The sequence below is a fragment of the Carcharhinus amblyrhynchos genome, chromosome 16 (assembly GCF_965287045.1).
Source record: "Carcharhinus amblyrhynchos chromosome 16, sCarAmb.v2.hapA, whole genome shotgun sequence".
Lineage (NCBI taxonomy): Eukaryota > Metazoa > Chordata > Chondrichthyes > Carcharhiniformes > Carcharhinidae > Carcharhinus > Carcharhinus amblyrhynchos.
Genome location: NC_137339.1, coordinates 9,964,940 through 9,986,749, shown reverse-complemented (window position 1 = coordinate 9,986,749; position 21,810 = coordinate 9,964,940). Strand labels below are relative to the sequence as shown.

The window sequence follows — 21,810 nt, the reverse complement described above, 5'->3', positions numbered from 1 at the left end:
TTTGTTCTAGATCGCTATAAGAACAGCTGAGACTTTTCAGCATTTTCTGTTTTTGATCCAAATTAGTTTTAAACTTTATTAGTTCACAAGTAGGCTAATATTAACAACTGCATTGAAGTTTCTGTGAAAACCCCCTAGTCGCCACAGTCTGACACTTAATCGGAACACGCTGAGGGAGAATTTAGCATGGCCGATACATCTAACCAGCACTAGTCTTTACTAATTATTAAGTCTACCCCATTCTGTGCCTCAGTGCATTCAAGCTATATGGGAAATCAAATTAACCACTGGATATAGGAAGTCCTTCTGAGTAAGTGCCTGAATATCACACAAACATCTAAACCCCCAAACAATAACATACAGTCGAGATTAGGAAGTAATAAAATTTGATTGTTGGACAAGACAGAATCAATTATATATTTTCTCACATCTCAGGGTGTTTCAACCTCAAGTCCTGAGCTTAACCTTTGCAAAATATGTACAAATTGATAAAAATACAAATGCCTTGTGGAGTTAAATCATGTTGTGAAGTGTAACAACTTTAATCAGGTGATCAAGGTGAGGTGATAGAATATGGGCTCCCTGATTAAGGGCCAAATTGATGGGCTAATCAGAAAGCCTCTTGCTTTGTACTTAACGAGGCGTGTTAGTTCCTCTGGGACTCCGAGTGTAGACTGCTAACTGAATAAAAGTTAAAGCTTATTTATTAGTCACAAGTAAGGCTGACATTAACACTGCAATGAAGTTACTGTGAAATTCCCCTAGTTGCCACACTCCAGCACCTGTTTGAGTCAATGCACCTAACACGCACGTCTTTCAGACTGTGGGAGGAAACCGGAGCACCCGGAGGAAACCCACACAGGCACGGGGAAAACATGCAAACTCCTCACAGAGAGTGACCCAAGCCGGGAATTGAACCCGGGTCCCTGGCACTGTGAGGCACTAACCACCGTGCCACCCTGAAAGCGCTCTCTATGCTGTTGCCAGACTTGTAACTAAAGGAATTTTGGTGAAGGGACTTTTGCGTCTGAGGACTTGTTACAAAGGTTTTGCCAGGAACTGCTGCCACCCAGCCCACCCTGTAACATTTACCAATTGTGTGTTACTCACCACCAACTCAACTTGAAACAACGATCCCTGTAGTTTCAATCCATTTTCTCGTGTTGAGTTTTTAATGTTTTTGACAATTCCTACCAACGTTCCACTGCTTCGTCGCACTTCTACAACGTCATTAATTTGTAGGTTAGAAATAGACTTGAAGAGCTTTTCGTCCTGAATAAGTTCATATCGACGGTTAATATCCTGAATTTCCAGGAGCAACTCTGCTTCATCCTTGCTGATTTCTTTGAAATCTTCCTTCTTCACTTTCATGACTTTTTTGCCCTGCTCCACAACGGCAACTAATTCCTGAGCTTCTGACTTGCTCAAATATCCCAACAAGCCTTTTGGAACCTTCTTCCTGTTGTCGGTAAATTCTTTCATCACGATAAAATAATGTTTATCTTTTTCAATTCCTCTCATTCTGCTTGTGGGTGATTCAAAGCTTATAAACACGTGAACCTGAAAAAGATGATGCAATGAACAATCCTTGTCCTCAAGGATGAACGCAATCATACATTATACCAATATGGGTAGATTCCCTTATCGCTTTGCAATCAACATCTTCAGGGTCCCTTCGTGAGCTGGCCATGCAAAGTTGTCAATACTGCAATTAGAGTAAAGTACAGCTTAATTTCTTGGAGAATCCAACAAGTACTCAATGGCTTACGCTATAGTTAAGAAAGCCCACCAACGCCACAACTTTCACAGAAAACTAAGGAATTTTCGTATGTCAGCTACAACTCTCACCAACTTTTACAGGCGCACCATAGAAAGCATTCTTTCTGGTTGTATCACAGCTTGGCATGGCTCCTGCTCTGCCCCAGACCGCAAGGAACTACATAGGCTCATGAAGGTAGCCCAATTCATCACACAAGCCAGCCTCCCATCCATTGACTCTGTCTATGCTTCCTGCTGCCTCGGCAAAGCAGCCAGCATAATTAAGGACCCCACGCATCCCGGACATTCACTCTTCCACCTTCTTCTGTTGGGAGAAAGATACAAAAGTCTGAGGTCACGTACCAATCGACTCAAGAATAGCTTCTTCCCTGCTGCTGTCAGACTTTTGAATGGACTTGCCTCACATTAAGTTGATCTTTCTCTACACCCTAGCTATGACTGTAACACTACATTCTGCACGCTCTCATTTCCTTCTCTATGATCGGTATGTTTTGTTTGTATAGCGCGCAAGAAACAATACTTTTCAATGTATGTTAATACATGTGACAATAATAAATCAAATCAACTCAATTTTATTTATTTAAAAAAGATTTACAAATCTTTCAGAAACACTTTGTAGAGAAAATTCATGATTTGATTTGATTTATTATTATCACATATATTAACATACAGTGAATATTGTTTCTTGCGCACTGCACAGATAAAGCATACCGTTCATGGATAAGGAAAGGAGAGTGCAGAATGTAGTCTTACAGTTATGGCTAGGGTATAGAAGATGGTCATGCCTAATAATATCAGCCAAAACATCATTGAGAAAGACATCGGATAGGATGGATGAGTAAAAGTGACTACATTTGCCTCATTGACCATTTCAGCAGAATAAGAACCAACATTCTACTTACTTGTACATGGATCCTGGAGGTGGAGTACACATTCGAGTGAAAGGCCAAGATTTGACACACCCTGTTCCAGCTCCCAGTTCCGTGATAAGTAGTGTACTATATCTTACACACAGGTATGTGGCGAAGGTATTTTGCAAAGGTGTCTCCATAAAGACTCGCTCCTGCTGTTCAATCACACTTTAGCCAATTCACATTAGCGTAAGATTGAATTCACTGACTCTTCCTTGTGCTCTATTAGACAATGCCTTGTCTTAGTGACTAGGTGTTCAATTCAGGCCCTATGATGGAAAAGAAAGCGAGAGATTATTGAAGGAACTGTATCGATCCACTTTGCATAATCACAATAATCACAACAGCAAGCATTACTCAGTTATAGAACAGCAAAGATGGCCATCATTCAGTCTGTCACGTCCATGTTTCTCTGCAATAGCAATTCACCTGGTCCCAGTCCCCCATCCTTTTCTCCATAACCCTGCGTGTTATTTTTCTTCAGATAATTGTCCAGCTCTCTTTTGAAAGCTAAGACCTAATCTGCCTCCATCGCAGTGCACATTCCAGATCCCAATCACTCTACTCAAAGGAAGGAATTTCTCCGTCACGCCTGCCACAGGAATTGTAGCGGGCAGGCAGGTCATGCAGAGGTCCAGTGACCTTGGTTGGGTGGGGGGGGGGGGGGGGGGTGCGATATTGAGGGTACTGGGAGTGCCATGGATGGAAAATCTCACCCAAAGTGTTTTCTTGTGTCACCAATGGTTCTTTAACCCATCACCTTAAATCTGATCTGCAAAGGGATCATGAAACATTAACTCTATTACTTTCCACAGATGCTGCTGAGTTCACCCAGCATTTTCTGTTTTTATACCTTAAACCTTGTTCACAATCCTTCTGCCCCCCCGGGACAGTTTCTCCCCATCTACTTTCTCTGGACGCCTGCTGATTTTGAATACTTTTATCAAATCTCCTCTCTTTTCCAAGCAGCACAGCCGGGTTTCTAATAACTAACAACACCTACAAACTATCTACCAGGAGGCACGGCTGCCTCACAGAGCCAGGGATCTGCGTTTAATTCCTGGCTTGGGTCACTGGTTGTGTGGAGTCTGCAAGTTCTCCCCATGGGTTTCCCCCTGGGTTCTGGTTAGATCGTAGAATTCGGCCCATCGAGTCTGCACCAACCACAATCCCACCCAGGTCTCATCCCCATAAATCCATGCATTTACCCTAGCTAGTCCCCCCTGACACTAAGGGGCAATTTTAGCATGGCCAATCCACCTAACTTGCACATCTTTGTACTGTGACAATACTAAATTCACCCTCAATGTACCCAAACAGTTGCCAGAGTGTGGCGACTAGGGTGATTTTCACAATAACCTCATTGCAGCTTTAATGTAAGCCTACTTGTGACAATAATAAATAAACTTTAAACATAGCTGGAGCCCCTCATCCGCAGAATGGGCTGATAGATCCTTCCTGCCCTCCGACTAAAGCTTCCACCAGTTTCCGACACAAATTGGGAATAATTCAGTAAAACTCCCAACTGCTGCTCAAACAATAGCAATTTGTCCAGCGGCACAGGAAGGCCGCTGGACACTCTTAAACCAGCAGTGCTTTCAATCTGGAAAGTAATGTGTGAATACCAGAAACTCTGCAAGGCCAGTCTGAGCCTCAGTCCGGGCAGCAACAAGGACAAAACAGCATCGTTCAAAACAAACAATTCACCAAAGAGATACAGACTCAGATATCCTCGGAAAAAAATCCCCCGTCTTTTTAAAAAAAAACTCGCGCGGGGTTACTGGGGCGAAAATAGATGAATCCAGAATGCGGAAGAGAGATGTGAGCACCGGATCTGCAATGCTGTCGGGACAAGGAGAGGAGGGGACAAAACCCAAAGTGAAAGCAAAACAGCCGCTGCTCGCACTCCTTGCTGCCTGCAGCAGGCAGCAACCGCTGGAAATAATCCCCCAACATGTATCCATTTATAGACTCCATGTAATCCCCCAACATGTATCCATTTACAGGCTCCATATAATCCCCCAACATGTATCCATTTACAGGCTCCATATAATCCCCCAACATGTATCCATTTACAGGCTCCATATAATCCCCCAACATGTATCCATTTACAGGCTCCATGTAATCCCCCAACATGTATCCATTTACAGGCTCCATATAATCCCCCAACATGTATCCATTTACAGGCTCCATGTAATCCCCCAACATGTATCCATTTACAGGCTCCATGTAATCCCCCAACATGTATCCATTTACAGGCTCCATATAATCCCCCAACATGTATCCATTTACAGGCTCCATGTAATCCCCCAACATGTATCCATTTACAGGCTCCATGTAATCCCCCAATATGTATCCATTTACAGGCTCCATGTAATCCCACAACATGTATCCATTTACAGGCTCCATGTAATCCCACAACATGTATCCATTTACAGGCTCCATGTAATCCCACAACATGTATCCATTTACAGGCTCCATGTAATCCCACAACATGTATCCATTTACAGGCTCCATGTAATCCCACAACATGTATCCATTTACAGGCTCCATATAATCCCCCAACATGTATCCATTTACAGGCTCCATGTAATCCCACAACATGTATCCATTTACAGGCTCCATGTAATCCCCCAACATGTATCCATTTACAGGCTCCATATAATCCCACAACATGTATCCATTTACAGGCTCCATATAATCCCACAACATGTATCCATTTACAGGCTCCATATAATCCCACAACATGTATCCATTTACAGGCTCCATATAATCCCACAACATGTATCCACTCCATTGTTAAAGGAAGGTCTTTAAACAGCACAGGGGCTGAGGCTGATTTTCTAATGTACTCACACCTCAACACATACACATGGGAGGTGGGTGGGGTGGCTCTCACTGACAGTCCTGGGGTGGGATGCAGGGGGGGTGAATCTCACTGACTGACCCCGAAGGGGGTCTCACTAACAGTCCCTGGGAGGATCTCACTGACAGTGCCTGGGGGAGGGGGTCTCACTGACAGTCCCTGGGGGGGAGGAGGGTCTCACTGAGAGCCCCTGGGGGGGGGATCTCACTGACAGTCCCGTGGCGGGGGGGGTCTCACTCTCAGTCCCTGAGGGAGGGGATCTCACGGACAGTCCCTGGGGGAGGGGATCTCACGGACAGTCCCTGGGGGAGGGGATCTCACTGACAGTCCTGGGGGGGCGTGGGGGGTGGTGTCCTACTGACAGTCCCTTGGGGGGACTCACTGACAGTCCCTGAAGCAGGGGGGTGTCTCGCTGCAATATTCAGCACAGTGGCTTGCCCACATACAGGCACCCTGCAATAGAAAACAGAACTTTTCTGCTCCTTGTGATTGGTAGTGATGAGATGTAGGGGACTGTCAGTGAAATACAAGGTTCTTTCTGGAGATCAGATTTTGAGAGCAATGGAGGTGAGGGGCAGGCTGCTAACCTGGAGTCCGTGGGCAAAATATTCCGTTCCTGTCCGCCTTGGGAATCGTCATGGATGGGACATTTAACAGAACTTTGAATGGTCAGCTGACCCCGAGCGGAAATTTCTGGTCTTGGAGTGGGCGTGACCAGAAAAATCCCGCCCTGGGTTTCTCTTCTGAGGTTAAACCACAATGGAAGGCCAAATTCAAAATGTAAACAATTAAAGAAATTCAAGCCTTGGTCATGTCACATGGTGGTTTCAAGTTGAGCCACAGGGCTAACAATGTACATTCAGTCTCCTTGTTAAAACCCACTGTACTTTGAGCAGATAACTGTGGGTCATTAGCATAATGTTGGGGATGCGGAATCACAATAGCTCTGTATTTGTTCAGAGCTGGCTGGTGCAAGCGATTTGTTTATTAATTCTTTGTGTTGGCTTGGCTGCAATTTTCATACAAGTTACATTCCAGGAGGTTGAAGAGTTAGGCTTCGCCCATTTTGAAAAACAGAATTTATGGAAGAGATTAGGAAAGAGAAACAAGTTTTTAAGATGTTGTTTTCTTTGTGCCTTCACGGCATGACAGGATTATGATAAATGGCAATGTTCCAACAACTGAAAATATCCATGATGTGATTACCAGTAACCATGATATTTATTTAACTGACTAAACTTAACTGTTATAGTTTGTGTGCATTTAAGGGCCAATATTTAACACATTGAAGATGGGAAATAAGACTTTGAAAAGAGAAAAAAGATTAATGTTTTGGATTAAATATATTTGATTTGTATAAAACATCATTTAGAAAGGTATGGAATTAATCAGGGGACAATTGGCATGGATTTTTTTTGCGAAGGCCATATCTGATTAACCTGATTGAATTTTCCAAGGAGGTAATAAGTAGCAGCATGGCAGTACAGTGGGTAACAGTGCTGCCTCACAATGCCAGGGACCCAAGTTCAATTCCGGTCTTGGGTCACTGTCTGTGTGGGGTTTGCGTGTTCTCTCTGTGTTGTATGCACTCCCTCCAGGCACTCCGGCTTCCTCCCACAATCCGAAGATGTGCGGGTTAGGTTGATTAGCCATGCTAAATTGACCCTTGCGTCAGGGAGATTAGCAGGGAAAATATGTGGGGTTGGGGGATAGGGCCTGGGTGGGATTGTTGTCGGTGCAGACTCGATGGGCCGAATGGCCTCTTTCTGTACTGTAGGGATTCTATGATTCTCTGAGAGTCGAGTACATTTGATGTAGTCACATGGTTTTCAGTTGGATTTTGTCAAGGACCCACATGGCAGTCTGGTCAGAAAAGTGTAAAGCACATGGGATCCAAGGGAAAGTTGGATCCAAAATTGGCACAGTTGCTGAAGCAAAGGGTAAAGACTGATGGGTGGGGTTCTGCAGGGCTCAGTACTTTTCATGACGTATTTAAATGTAGGGGGTATGATGAAGAAATTTGCAGACAATACAAAATGATCATGTTGTTGATAATGAAGAAGAAAGATGCAGACTGCAGAAAGGTATCAATGGACTTCAACAAATTGTACAAAAGATTGCCCTAGTGTAATTTTGGGATCCCTGGATGTTGGGAGTTGTCCCCTGGGTGGTCAGGGGAGGTCAGTACAACAGTTATCCGGAAGCTAGAAGTGGTTTAATTCTTCTACCTTTTTCTGGGTAACTATTATTGTAACAATCAAAGCCATCCAAAATTTGCAATGCACTGTGCCAGGGACCCGAGTTCAATTCCTGGCTTGGGCCACTGTACAGAAGCTGCATGTTCTCCCTATGTCTGCATGGGTTTCTCTGGTTTCTTCACACAGTCCGAAAGACATGCTGGTTGGGTACATTGGTCATGCTAAATTCAGGTGTGCACCCGAACTGGAGCTGGAGTGTGCCGACTTTGGGATTCTCACAGTAACTTCACTGCAGTGTTAATGTAAGCCTACTTGTGACACCAGTAAATAAACTGAAACGTTTTCAAATAGTTCCCACTTCACGGCAATTGCTCAAACAGGGGTGGTTCCCAGTGCATCTTTGGTTTCCCCCTCCAATACAGTTCCTCAGAGCTCAGAATTTACAGGCCAAAGAAGATAGGATTTGCTGGTTGGCAATTTATAATATTTGAGATAATGGATGCAGGCATCAATGATGAGGATTAAGGACAGACAAAATGGTGATGAAAGCATATTTAGCAATTCTGGTTATATCAGCAGAAGATGAAATTGGAACATTAATAATAGGGGAATAAATTCCAGAAGAGCCCAAGGTCAAGTTGACAGACACTTTAGCTGTGACTCGAAGTGTCATTGTATGGCAAACTGCCCATAATGAAGAGATAGGATCTTTGAAATGACACATTAAGAAAATAGTTCTGAGAAAGAAGATAAAGGAAATCATAGAATCCTACAGTGCAGAAGGAGGTCATTCAGCCCATCGAGTCTGTACCAACCATAATTCCACCCAGGTCCTATCCCCATAATCCCATTCATTTACCCTAGCTAGTCCTCCTGATACTAAGGAACAACTTAGCAAGGCCAACCGACCTAACCCGCACATCTTTCGAACTATGGGAGGAAACCAGATCACCCAGAGAAAACCCATGCAGACACAGACAGAATGTGCAAACTCCATGCAAACAGTGACCCAAGCCAGGAATTGAACTCGGCTAACCACTGTGCCACCGTGCCACCCCAAACTGATAAATGTGCATAATATGTTGGTCACAAGGAGTTTGATGAATATATTCGGTTCAAACTCCTTTAATTGTAGAGCACAGTAGGTTGGTCTAGGGCCTGGGACAGGGTGATGCACAAGGGGACTGTGCATCCAGGAGGCCCAGGCTCATCGACCAAGTGACCTGTCAATCTGGATGGTCGGTATCCAAAGAGCCAGTCTGGAGCCAGACCATCCTAATTGGCAGGCTAATCAACTATGATTGTTATTACTCTGAACACCAGCAATGGCGGTTGAGTAGTAAGACTGTGCCAGATTCCCATCTTACTTACCACATTGAATTGAATTGATTTATTATTGTCACATGTATTGGGAAACAGTGAAAAGTATTTACGAATTTCTGTTTGAACTTTGTCATCTTCAGAGTTGGCTGGAGATCTAGCAGGTTGGTGACAGAAGATTATCCTCATTCACTCCCATCCCATACACTCACCTAGTTCCCATGAAAAGTGCAGCCAAATGGGTTTCTTTTTGGGATCTTTTTGATTTGATTTGATTTATGGTTGTCACATGTATTAGCATACGGTGAAAAGTATTGTTTCTTGCACACTACACGGACAAAGCATACTGTTCATAGAGAAGGAAAGGAGAGTGTGGACAATGTAGTCTTACTGTCATAGTTAGGGTGTAAAGAAAGATCAACTTAGTGCGAGGTAGGTCCATTCAAAAGTCTGATGGCAGCAGGGAATAAACTGTTCTTAAATTGGTTGGTACGTGTCCTCAGACTTTTGTATCTTTTTCCCAATGGAAGAAGGCGGAAGAGGGAATGTCTGGGGTGCATGGGGTTTTTAATTATACTGACTGCTTTTCTGAGGCAGCTGGAAGTGTGGACAGTGTCAATGGGTAGAAGGCTGGTTTGAGTGATGGACTGGGCTTCGTTCACAGCCCTTTGAGGTTTCTTGCAGTCTTGGACAGAGCCATACTAAGCTATGAGATAAGCAGAAAGAACACTTTTTATGATGCATCTGTAAAAGTTGGTGACAGTTGTAGCAGACATGCCAAATTTCTTCAGTATTCTGAGAAAGTAGAGGCGTTCGTGGGCTTTTTCAATTATAGTGCTGGCAAGATTGAGACAAGTTGTTGGTGATCTGGACACCTAAAGATTTGAAGCTCTCGACTATTTCTATTTCGTAAATGTAGACAGGGGCATATACTCCATTACTCTTCCTGAAGTCAATGACTATCTTCTTCATTTTGTTGACATTGAGGGAGAGGTTACTGTTGTCACACCAGTTCACCATTTTCTCTCATTCCTGTACTCTGTCTTATCGTTGTTTGAGATCCAACTCACTACAGTGGTGTCATCGGCAAACTTGAAAATCAAGTTGGAGGGGAATTTGGCCACACAGTCATAGGTGTATAAGGAGTACAGTAGGGGGCTGAGGACACAGCCTTGTGGGACACCAGTGTTGAGGATAATTGTGGAGGTGGTGTTGTTGCCAATCCTTACTGATTGCGGTCTGTGGGTTAAGGATCCAGTTACAGAGCCCCAGGCCACGGTGTTTGAAGATGAGTTTCATAGGAATAATTGTGTTGAAGGCTGAGCTGTAGTCGATAAATAGGAGTCTGACGTAGTGTCCTTGTTACCTAGGTGTTCCAAGGTTTGAGTACAGGGCCAGGGAAATGTCATCTGCTGTGTATCTGTTGTGGCAACAGATGAACTGCAGTGGATCCATGTAGTCTGGGAGGCTGGAATTGATTTGTGCCATGACTAACATTTCAAAGCACTTCATAATGATGGATGTCAGAATGACCGGATGATAGTCATTAAGGCACGCTACCTGGAACCAAGATGATACTTTCTTCTTGAAGCAGAGAGCAATCTCAGATTGATATAGAGGTTGAAGATATCTGCGAATACCCCCACCAGTTGGTCTGTGCAGGATTGGAGTGCTCATCCAGGTACCCCATCTGGGCCAGTCACTTTCCATGGGGTAACCTCCAAGAAGACTGCTCTGACATCCGCAATGTTGACCTCAGATACAGGTTCATCTGAGGCTTTCAGGGTGGAGGGCATGCTCTCGCTGACCTCTTGTTCAAAATGGGCATAGAATGCCTTGAATTCATCAGGGAAGGGTGCATTGGAGCTGGCAATTTTACATGCCTTCATCTTGTCACCTGTTGTGACTTGCAGACCTTGCCATAGTTGGTGGTATGTTTTGTCTGTATGGCAAGAAACAATACTTTTCACTGTATGTTAATATATGTGACAATAATAAATCAAATCAAATTTCAATTTGTAATGAGATACTATTTATCACTCAATTAAAATGTAATTTTTATTTTGTTAGCATTGGTAGGTGCCAACTGACTGGAACCTTTTGCCATTTTTAAAGTTGGAAGTGAAACCAGGAGTTATGAGCCAGTAGAATAAGTCACTGTCAGTTCAAAATATTCTCATTTGTGCGTAGGATTCTTGTTTACAGTGCTTGTGAGGTTCAAATCTTTTGGCTGTTGTTGGCTGGAATTATCTAGGGTGTGGTTAAGATGAGTGGAGATGGTTGCATGGTATGAACAATCAAGTTGTATAGTATTTGCCTGACAAAGCCATTAGTTGTACAGTGCATCGTGCTGAAACCTGAGCTTTCAATGGACTTTATAAACAGGGGCAGACAGTGCAATAGCCAAGAAACTTCGTTAAACCTTCATAAAACAGATTGACACCACTGTGAGTAGGTTCCAAATTCTGAGCAGGCAAAGGATATGGGACGCGCGGTGGTGCAGTAGTCAGCACTGCTATCTCATAGTTGCAGGGACCCGGGTTTGATTCCCAGCTTGGATCACTGTGTGGAGTTTGCATGGGTTTCCTCTGGGTGTTCCAGTTTCCTCCCGCAGTCTGAAAGACATGCTGGTTAGGTGCATTGACCTGAACAGGTGCTGAAGTGTGGCAATTAGGGTAAATTTCATTGTAATGTTAATGGAAGCTTTACTTGTGACTAATAAATACACTTCTTAAAAAATTGCTGAAAAAAGAGAGATGCGGTTGAAGCTTTTCTTTATACAATGGGTATTTTTGCAAATCTGATCTGATGAGTACAAGATGAAAAACTTTGACAGCATGTATCTTTTTTCAGCAATTTTTTATTGCATTGACCTGCCCACGAGATTTAATATTTCTATACTAATGTGTCATAAGGAAAAAGAGATATTATAGCTAAAATTATAGAAACGCAGAAAGGGACTGAACTGGGAAGATTAGAAAAAAAAATCTTGATTGACAATGGAGGTGAATTTGCTCATGCAAGATGAGAGATCGGCAATTGAGAGTCCATTTGGCAATGCTCTTTGTGAAAGGAATTGTGTTATGATTGATGACATTTCAGCATCAAATTTTGTCTGGTTGACCAGAATATAAATTGTTAACTGCCTTGCAATTCTGGGCTTGGGTCACTGTCTGTGCGGAGTTTGCACATTCTCCCCGTATCTGCGTGGGTTTCCTTGGGATGCTCCAGTTTCCTCCCACACTCCAAAGATGTGCAGGTTGGGTGGATTGACCATACTAAATCACCCCTGAGTGTCAGGGGCACTGGCAAAGGTAAATGCATGGGGTTAAGGGGATAGGACCTAGGTGGGATTGTGGTCGATGCAGGCTGGCGGGCCGAATGGCCTCCTTCTGCACTGTAGGGATTCTATGAGGTTATGAGCTCATGCAAAGTACTTTCTTTAGATCATTGGAAGAAATAGTTCATATCATCCAATGCATTAGTACAAAACCCACCTACATACATATTTAAAATCTGACCCAAGTTAATTCTCTCTACAGATGCTACAGGCCTGCTGCTTTTTAAAATTTTTATCTTTCATAGAAACATGGAAGCTAGGAGCAGGAGGAGGCCATTGGGCCCTTTGAGCCTGCTCTGCCGCCATTCAATATAATCATCTATCTCAATGCCACATTCCTGCTTTCTCCCCACACTCCTTGATGCCACTAAAACCCAAAAATATATCTACCTCTTTCTTGAATACATTCCATGACTTGGTCTCCACAGCCTTCTGTGGTAGAGAATTCCACCGATCCATTACTCTTTGAGTGAAGACATTTTTCCTCATTTCCATCCTAGATGTTCTTTCCCATATCCTGAGACTGTGTCCCCTATTTCTAGATTCCCCAACCAGGGAAAACATCCTCCCTGCATTCCTGACTCAAAATGTTGACTCTACTCTCTCTCTCCCCCAGATGCTGTCAGACCTGCTGACTTTCTCCAGCATTTTCTGTTTTTGGTTTCAGATTCCAGCATCCGCAGTATTTAGCTTTTATTTCCCCGCGTCAAGCCTGTCCAGCCCTGTTAGAATTTAATACCTTTCAATCAGATTTCTTCTCATCCTTCTAAATTCCATAGAATACAGGCCCAGTCAAAACAATCTCTGCTTGTAGGACAGTCCCACCAACTCCAGGGGGCATTCCTGCCAACCCGGGAATGTGGGTGTCACTGGCAAAGTCAACATTTGTTGCCCATCCCTAATTGCCCTTGAGTTGAGTGCATTACCACATCCTATCAGAGGGCAATTAAGAGTCAACCACATTGCTGTAGGTCAGGTGTCACAGGTAGGCCAGACCAGGTTAAGGAGGGCAGATTTCCTTCCCTGAACTGGATGGGTTTATTTTTAACAACATTCAGCTTCACAGTTCCAGATTATTAATCGAATCGGTTAAAGCTTAGAGTTTACTTATTAGTGTCACAATTGGGCCAGTGGGCTAACGAATGGCAGATGGAGTTTAATTTAGACAAATGTGAGGTGATGCATTTTGGTAGATTGAACCAGGGTAGGACTTACTCAGTTAACTGTAGGGTGTTGGGGAGAGTTACAGAACAAAAAGTTCATAGCTCCTTGAAAGTGGAGTTACAGGTGGACAGAATGGTGAAGAAGTCATTCAGCATGCTTGGTTTCATTGGTCAGAACACTGAATACAGGAGTTGGAACATCTTGTTGAAGTTGTACAAGACATTGGTTAGGCCACACTTGGAATACTGTGTGTAATCCTGGTCACACTATTATAGAAAAGATATTATTAAACTAGGAGTGCAGAAAAGATTTACTAGGATGCTACGGGACTTGATGGATTGAGTTATAAGGAGAGGTTGGATTGATTGGGACATTTTTCTCTGGGGTGTAGGAGGCTGAGGGGTGATCTTATAGATGTCTATAAAATAATGAGGGGCACAGATCAGCTTGATAGTCAATATCTTTTTCCAAAATTGGATGAGTCTAAAACTAGAGGGCATAGGTTTAAGGTGAGAAGGGAGAGATACAAAAGTGTCCAGAGAGGCAATTTTTTTCACACAGAGAGTGGTGAGTGTCTGGAACAAGCTGCCAGAGGTAGTAGTAGAGGTGGGTACAATTCTGTCTTTCAAAAGCATTTAGATAGTTACATGGGTTTGATGGATATAGAGGGATATGGGCCAATGTGGGCAATTGGGATTAGCTTAGGGGTTTCAAGAAAAAAGAGCAGCATGGGCAAGTTAGGCCAAAGGACCTGTTTCCATGCTGTAAACCTCTATGACTCTTAAGTAGGCTTACATTAACACTGCAATGAAGTTACTGTGAAAACCTCATAGCCACCACACTCCAGCGCCTGTTCGGGTACACTAAAGGAGAATTTAGCACGGCCAATGCACCTAAACCAGCACGTCTTTCGGACTGTGGGAGTGGTTTCTGTTTTTCTTTCGGCTTGTCAGCGCTTTGCTCCTGGACCGAAAGTCGAACTTGGTTGTGAAACATCAACAAGCTGACGCCGGGTTGGGAACAACGAAGAACACTGTTCTTGAGAAGCCTGCTGTTTTCACTGTGTCAGCAACAAGGCACAATCCTGCTTGGAGAAATCCAGCAAAACGGGGAATGGTGGGCACAACTTGTATGCTGTCCAGTCTGGAGTCCGCCTCTGCAGTGCAGTACAGTGGCGATCCCATCACTTTTACGAAAAGCATCATCACCATTCCATACACAGAACCCTTTAATGTAATCATCCATCCCAATGCCACATTCCTATTGAATTAAATTGTAGATGCATTTTGACCAGACAACACTCTTCCCTTTAACGGAAATAGTTAACTTGCACAGATAGCATTTTCTATGCAAAGATTGCGTGTGTAGATATGCATGCATATTACAATAGCATGAGTGTGCATAAGGCTGAGGTTGTCACCTGATGCATACGCTTTTTTATCTGAACCATTGATATTTCAAGCTCCCCGCCCACTTGATTTTTCTGGTTTTTATAGAAAGCAAATAGTCTTAGCTCTGGCATTTAACCTAGAGTCACGGTTTCTCCCCGGCTTCCTGCAAGGCAGGTTTACAGATCTTATGTTGTTTTTTAAAAGGCAACATTGAGACAGACAAAGCGACAGTGTATCGCAGAGAGAACCCGGACTGGAAGCACTCCAGGGGGCTGGGCTGGGGCTGGGGGGGGGTGGGGTGGGGGGAAAATCACTGCTGCTTTATCCTTGTATCCATTCCCCCACCCCAGCCACCGGGCAGCTCTGTTCAGGGGGCGACGCCGGGCAGGTTAGGTGAGAGGAGAGGTGCACCATGGCAGAGGAAGACGCCGGGCAGGAGACCAACCTCGGGGCCTACTCGCCGGTAGATTACATGAGCATCACCAGCTTTCCCCGGCTGCCCGAAGAAGACGCCGGCTCCACCGACAATGTCCTGCGGTACCGCAAGGAGGACGACTCGTCTCTCTGCGACCCGGACACGACAGGTTGGTGGGAGCCAGTGTATCATTTCCACTGTGACATTACCCTTGTGCAGGTGGAAACATGATGTGATGTGTTAACGTGTCTGTTTCTGTTACATGTAAACATGTATGTATTTTCTAATGGGGGTTATTTATTAATTTTGGCGTGGTGTTAATGTGGGTATCAGATGATGAAATGTAAGATTATGTAGGCAGGTGGAAGCGGATCGACAAGGAAATGCCTGCATACCGGCTTTAACACTTCCTTCTCCAGGGTTGTGAAGTTAACTCCGTTTAGGATTACTGGCCTGAGCTGCTGCTGTATTGTTTGACAGTGTGACCGAACAAGCATCGATTTGTAGGTCTAATTGAATTGGGTAGCCGTCCTTGGTACTCTTCCATTTTTGATGGATGATGCTGCCACTCAGTGCCATAATTGCAGCTTCCAGTGTAATTACCATGCAAGTACAGCAGGCTGCCAGGGAGGTAAATGGCACGCAAGGCTTTATTGCAAGAGGTGCAGCGATAAGGACCAGTTGCACAGTGTTCTCGCCAGATCCCATCTGTAGTACTGTGAGAAATATTCATACCATCCCCACAGTGCAGAAGGAGGCCATTCGGTCCGCACTGACAACAATCCCACCCAAGCCCTATTCCAGTAACCCCATGTATTTACCCTGAGAATCCCCCTGATACCAAGGGGTAATTTAGCACGGCCAATCCAGCACTCCCTGCTGGGTGTTCAGATGTTTCTAATGTGTTGGTGTGAACTCGATGGGTTGAAGGGCCTCTTCTGCATTGTAGGATTCTATGGTCTTTGGACAGTGGGAGGAAATCAGAGCAAACCCATACAAACACAGTGGTGGTGGGGGGCAGGGATGTGTAAACTCCACACAGTGACCCAAGGCTGGAATTGAACATGGTTTGCTGGCGCAGTCTGGGTGGGATGCTCTGTTGGAGAGTCAGTGCAGACTCGATGGGCTGAATGGCCTCCTTCTGTAGGGATTCTGTGAAGAGGTTGTGAATTTTTGGAATTCTTCACCTCAGAGGGTTGTGGATGCTTCACTGAATATGTCTAAGACTGGGATAAAGAGATTTTTGGTCACTCGGGGAATGTGGGGAGTGGGCAGGAAAGTGGAGTTGAAACCCAAAACCAGCCATGACGATAGTGAATGGCAAAGTAGGCTTGAGAGACCATGTAGCCTACTCCAGCTCTTAATTCTCTCCTTGTGTGAAGTGTCATTTTGGCTTATTTTTAGCTTTGGTGCCTGTTGCCAAGTCACTGGTCTTTGTGGTGGTGTATGCCAACCCACAGGAAGTGTTTCTATTTCCCTCTGTCTCCTGACTCCCAGGTATGATGATCGATGTTTAGGGCCTTGGTGTCACACTTGCGGGTATCCTTGACCTTTGGACATCCTGTGGTCAGCTGGCACCATATAGAAAGTCCTTGGGTACATGACTATCTTCCATTGATGTCCTGTGGATGTGCCTGAGCAAACAAAGCTGCCTCTGTTTGATAAATGTTGGCAAGCGTGGGAGCTCAACCTTTGTGAGGACTGCCACATTCAGCATTTAGCCTTGCCAGGATATACCCAGAGAGCAAAGATGAAAATTGTTCAGCTTCTTTCCTTGACATGTGTCCATGTTTCCATAGAATCCTTACTGTGCAAATGACGCCATTCAGCCCATCAAGTCTGCGCTGACCACAATCCCACCCAGGCCCTATTCCCATAACTCCACATATCTACCCTGCTAATCCCCTGACACTAGGGCCAATTTAGCACAGCCAATCAACCTAACCCACACATCTTTGGATTATGGGCGGAAACCAGAGCACCCAGAAGAAACCCACGCAGACACAGGGAGGATGTGCAAACTCCACACAGACAGTGACTCAAGGCTGGATTGAACCTGGGTCCCTGGCGCTCTGAGGCAGCAGTGCAAACCACTGTGCCACCATGTCACCTTTTCAGAACCTGTGAACATAGGCCTCATAAGACATAGGAACAGACTTAGGCCACTCGGCCCATTGAGTCTGCTCCGCCATACAATCATAACTGATAATTTTTTTTATTCCCATTCTTCTGCCTTTTCCCCATAACCCCTGATCCCCTTATTAACCAAGAACTTATCTATCTCTGTCTTAAAGGTACTCAATGACTTGAACTCCACAGCCTTCTGCGTCAAAGAGTTCCACAGATTCACCATTTTCCAGCTGAAGAAATTCCTTCTCATCTCTGTTTTAAAGCATCGTTCCCTTAGCCTGAGATTGTGCCCTCTGGTCCTAGTTTTTTCCACAAGTGGAAACATCCTCTCCACTAGTGGAAACATCCTCTCCACGTCCACTCCATCTTGGCCTCGCAGTATCCTGTAAGTTTCAATAAGATCCCCCCTCATTCTTCTAAACTCCAAAGAGTACAGACCCAGAATCCTTAACCGTTCCTCATACGACAAGATCTTCATTCCAGGGATCATTTTTGTGAACCTCCTCTAGACCCTTTCCAAGGTCAGCACATCCTTCCTTAAATATGGGACCCAAAACTACTCACCATACTCCAAATGGGTTTGGACCAGAGCCTTTTCCAGCCTGTTCTTGTATTCTAGCCCTCTCGACTTGAATGCTAATATTGCGTTTGTCTTCCTAACTGCATGTTAACCTTAAGAGAATCTTGAACAAGGATTCCCAAGTCTCTTTGTGTTTCTGATTTTCTAAGCATTTCCCTATTTAGAAAATAGTCTCCTTCCAAAGTGCATAACCTCACACTTTTCCACATTGTATTTCATCTGCCACTTCTTTGCCCACTCTCCTAACCTTCCAAATCCTTCTGCAGCCCCATGCTTCCTCAGTATTGCCTGTCCTTCTACATATCTTTGTATCATCTGCAAACTTAGCAACAGTGCCTTCAGTTCCTTCTTTCAAATCATCAGTGTATATTGTGAAAAGTTGTGGTCCCAGTACTGACCCCTGAGGCACACCACTAGCCACCGGCTTCCATCCTGAAAAAGACCCCTTTATCCCCACTCTCTGCTTTCTGCCAGTCAGCCAATTCTCTATCCATGCCAGGATCTTACTCTTAACACTTAGCTTATTTAACAGTCTCCCATGTGGCAACTTTAGAAATTTAAATAAATCGCATCTGCTGGTTCTCCTTTTTCTAACTTCCTTTTTACCTCCTGAAAGAACTCTCACAGATTTATCAGACATGACCTCCCCTTGACGAAACCGTGCTGACTCAGCCCTACTTTATCATGCACTTCCGAGTACTCCACTATCTCATTTTTAATAATGGACTCTAAAATCTTGCCAGTCACCGAAGCCGGGCCAACTGGTCTATAATTTCCTGTCTGTTCCCTTCTTAAACAGCGGAGTTACATTAGCTACTTTTCAGTCCTCTGGGACTTTCCCTGCCTCCAATAATTCCTGAAAGATCATCACCAATGCCTTTGAGAACCCTGGCGTGTAGTCATCCAGTCCAGGTGATTTATCCACCTTCAAACCTCTCACTTTCCCCAGAATCTTCTCCTTAGTGATGGTCACTACACTCACCTGTGCTCCCTGACTCTCCTGGAGCTCTGATATCCCACTGGTGTCTCCCACCGTGAGGACTGATGCAAAGTAATTATTCAGTTCCTCTGCCATTGCTTTGTTTCCTATTATTACTTTTCGAGTCTCATTTTCCTGCGGTCCAATGTCTATTTTTGCCTCACTCTTATCTTTTATATATTGAAAAAAACTATCTTCTTTTATATTACTAGCTAGCTAACACTCATATTTCATCTTCTCCCCCTTATTGCTTTTTTAGTTGTAAACCATCAACTTGGTCCTAAGGCTCAGCTTGATGTTATTCTCTGTGTGTTTTATGAATTGACTAAAGGTGGCAGTTGTTTTCCCTCTGCACACATCAAGTTCATCATCAAGGGACAGATTTTCTATCATTGTGGACCCGACATGGCAGGATTTGCTAACCAATTCCAAAGGGTTTTCATTGTGTGATCAGGAGTGGATCTAGAACATCTTGTCCCAAGGCCACAGTTTTATTGATGCTTAAAAATCAGTGAGAACAAGTTACGGCCATGGGAGAGGTGGTGGTTTAATGGTGTTGTCGCTGGGTTAGTCATCCAGAGATTCCAGGTAATATAAAAACATTAACATGGAAAGCTCACAGTGCAGAAGGAGGCCATTGGCCCAGCGAGTCCGCACCGACAATAATCCCACCCCAGGCCTTATCGCCACAATCTCACACATTTACACTGCTAATCCCTCTAACCTACACATCCGGGGACACTAAGGGGCAGTTTAGCATGGCCAATCTACCTAATCTGCACATCTTTGGACTGTGGGAGGAAATCAGAGCACCTGGAGGAAACTCATACAAACATAGGGAAAATATGCAAACGCCACACAGACAGTCACCCAATCCGGGAATCAAACCAATGTCCCTGGAGCTGTGAGGCTGCAGTGTTAACCACTGTGCCACCCCCTCCTGGGAACCCAGGTGCAAATTGTACCCTGGCAGGTGGCAGAAATGGGGAAGGGAACCTCCTGCTGATTACCACATTACTCTCCTCTGGACCCTCTCGGCTGATGAATCAGCTCTCCCCCATGTTGAACACCACTTGGAGGAAGCACTGAGGGTGGCAGGGGCACAGAACGTACTCTGTGTGACGACTTCAATGTCCTTCACCAAGAGTGGCTCGGTAGCACCGATATGGACAAGTTGGTCAAGTCCTAGTGGACATTGCTGCTAGACTGGTTCTGTGGCAGGTGGTGAGGGAGCCGACAAGAGGGGGAAAAAACCTCATCCTCACCCACTTGCCTGCCGCAGATGTATCGATGGGGTCAATCTCCTTGTGGCGATGCAGTCCCGTCTATACATTGAGGATTCCCTCTGTCATGTTGTGCGACACTACCACCATGCTAAATGGGATAGGCTTCCAACAGATCTAGAAACACAAGGCTGGGCATTCATGAAGCACTGTGGGCCATCAGCAGCAGCAGAACTGTACTCAACCATAATCTGTAACCTCATGACCCAGCATATCCCTCACTATATCATTACCACTAAGCCAGGGGATAAACCCAGATTCAATGAAGAGTGTAGGAGGGCATGTGGGAGCAGCCCCAGGCATTCCTTAAAAAAGAGGCGTCAACCTGGTGAATCTACAAACCGTACCAGCAAAAGTAACAAGTGATGGAGAGAGCTAGGCGACCCCACAACAAATGGATCAGATCTAAACTCTGCTTCCAGCTGTGAATGGTAGTGAAGGAGGAGGCTGCACAGATATCCCCATCCTCAGTGAGCACTTCAATGCAAAAGATAAGGTATTTGCTGCAACGTACAGCCAGGAGTGCTGAGTGGATGGTCTATCTCAGCCTCTCTGGCGGCCCACAGCATGATGTGGGTATGCCGGCGTTGGACTGGTGTAAACACAGTAAAAAGTCTGACAACACCAGGTTTTAGTCCAACCGATTTATTTGATAATACTCACAAGCTTTCGAGGTTTCCCTCTTTGTCAGGTGAATGGAGAGTTCTGGCCTCAGACAGAGCATATAAAGCACAGTCTGAGGCCAGAACTCTCCATTCACCTGACAAAGAGGGAAACCTCGAAAGCTTGTGAGTATTAACAAATAAATCGGTTGGACTAAAACCTGGTGTTGTCAGACTTTTTACTGGGCCCACAGCATCACAGATATCAGTCTTCAGCCAATTCGACTCACTCCATGTGATGTCAAGAAATGACTGAAGGCTCTAAGGTCTACATACCCTGACAATATTCCAGCAATATTACTGAACATGTGCTGTAGAAAATACCAGAGCCCTAGGGAGGCAGCAGCATAGGGGTATTGTTCCTGGTCTAGCAACACAGGGGTAACGCTCTGCAGAGCTGAGTTTGAATCCTGCCAAACTGGCTGGCAGGATTGAATTCAATAAAGATCTGGAATTAAAATAGAAGTCTACAAGATTGAGGAGCATGGACAGAATGGATAGTCAGAAGCTTTTTCACAGGCTGCAAGAGTCAATTACCAGAGGGCATAGGTTTATGATGCGAGGGGCAAGGTTTAAAGGAGATGAACGAGGCAAGTTTTTTACACAGAGGGTGATGTGTGCCTGGAACTCGCTTCCGGGGGAGGTACTGGAAGCAGATACGATAGTAACTTTTAAGGAGCATCTGGACAAGTACATGAATAGGATGGGAATAGAGGGATATGGTCTCTGGAAGGGTAGGGGGTTTTAGTTCAGACGGGCAGCGTGGTCGGTGCAGGCTTGGAGGGCCGAAGG

The 21,810-nt window shown here is 44.7% G+C and overlaps 2 protein-coding genes across 2 annotated transcripts in view; one reads left to right on the top strand and one right to left on the bottom strand.

Moving 5' to 3' along the window:
* The window catches only part of cyld2 (cylindromatosis (turban tumor syndrome) 2), a 46,719-nt gene extending 42,133 nt beyond the window's left edge, over window positions 1-4,586 (bottom strand). Inside the window, exons 1-3 of the mRNA XM_080204678.1 lie at window positions 4,316-4,586; window positions 2,682-2,959; window positions 1,111-1,560 (exon numbers count right to left, since the gene is read on the bottom strand). Coding sequence (XP_080060804.1) covers window positions 1,111-1,521 — 411 coding nt within the window. The 5' untranslated portion in view covers window positions 1,522-1,560; window positions 2,682-2,959; window positions 4,316-4,586. The remainder of the gene's footprint in view (window positions 1-1,110; window positions 1,561-2,681; window positions 2,960-4,315) is intronic.
* Window positions 4,587-15,286: 10,700 nt separating this feature from the next.
* ggt7 (gamma-glutamyltransferase 7) overlaps window positions 15,287-21,810 on the top strand; it is a 59,795-nt gene continuing 53,271 nt past the window's right edge. The window contains exon 1 of the mRNA XM_080204680.1: window positions 15,287-15,553. Within this exon, the coding sequence (XP_080060806.1) occupies window positions 15,382-15,553 (172 nt within the window). The 5' untranslated portion in view covers window positions 15,287-15,381. The remainder of the gene's footprint in view (window positions 15,554-21,810) is intronic.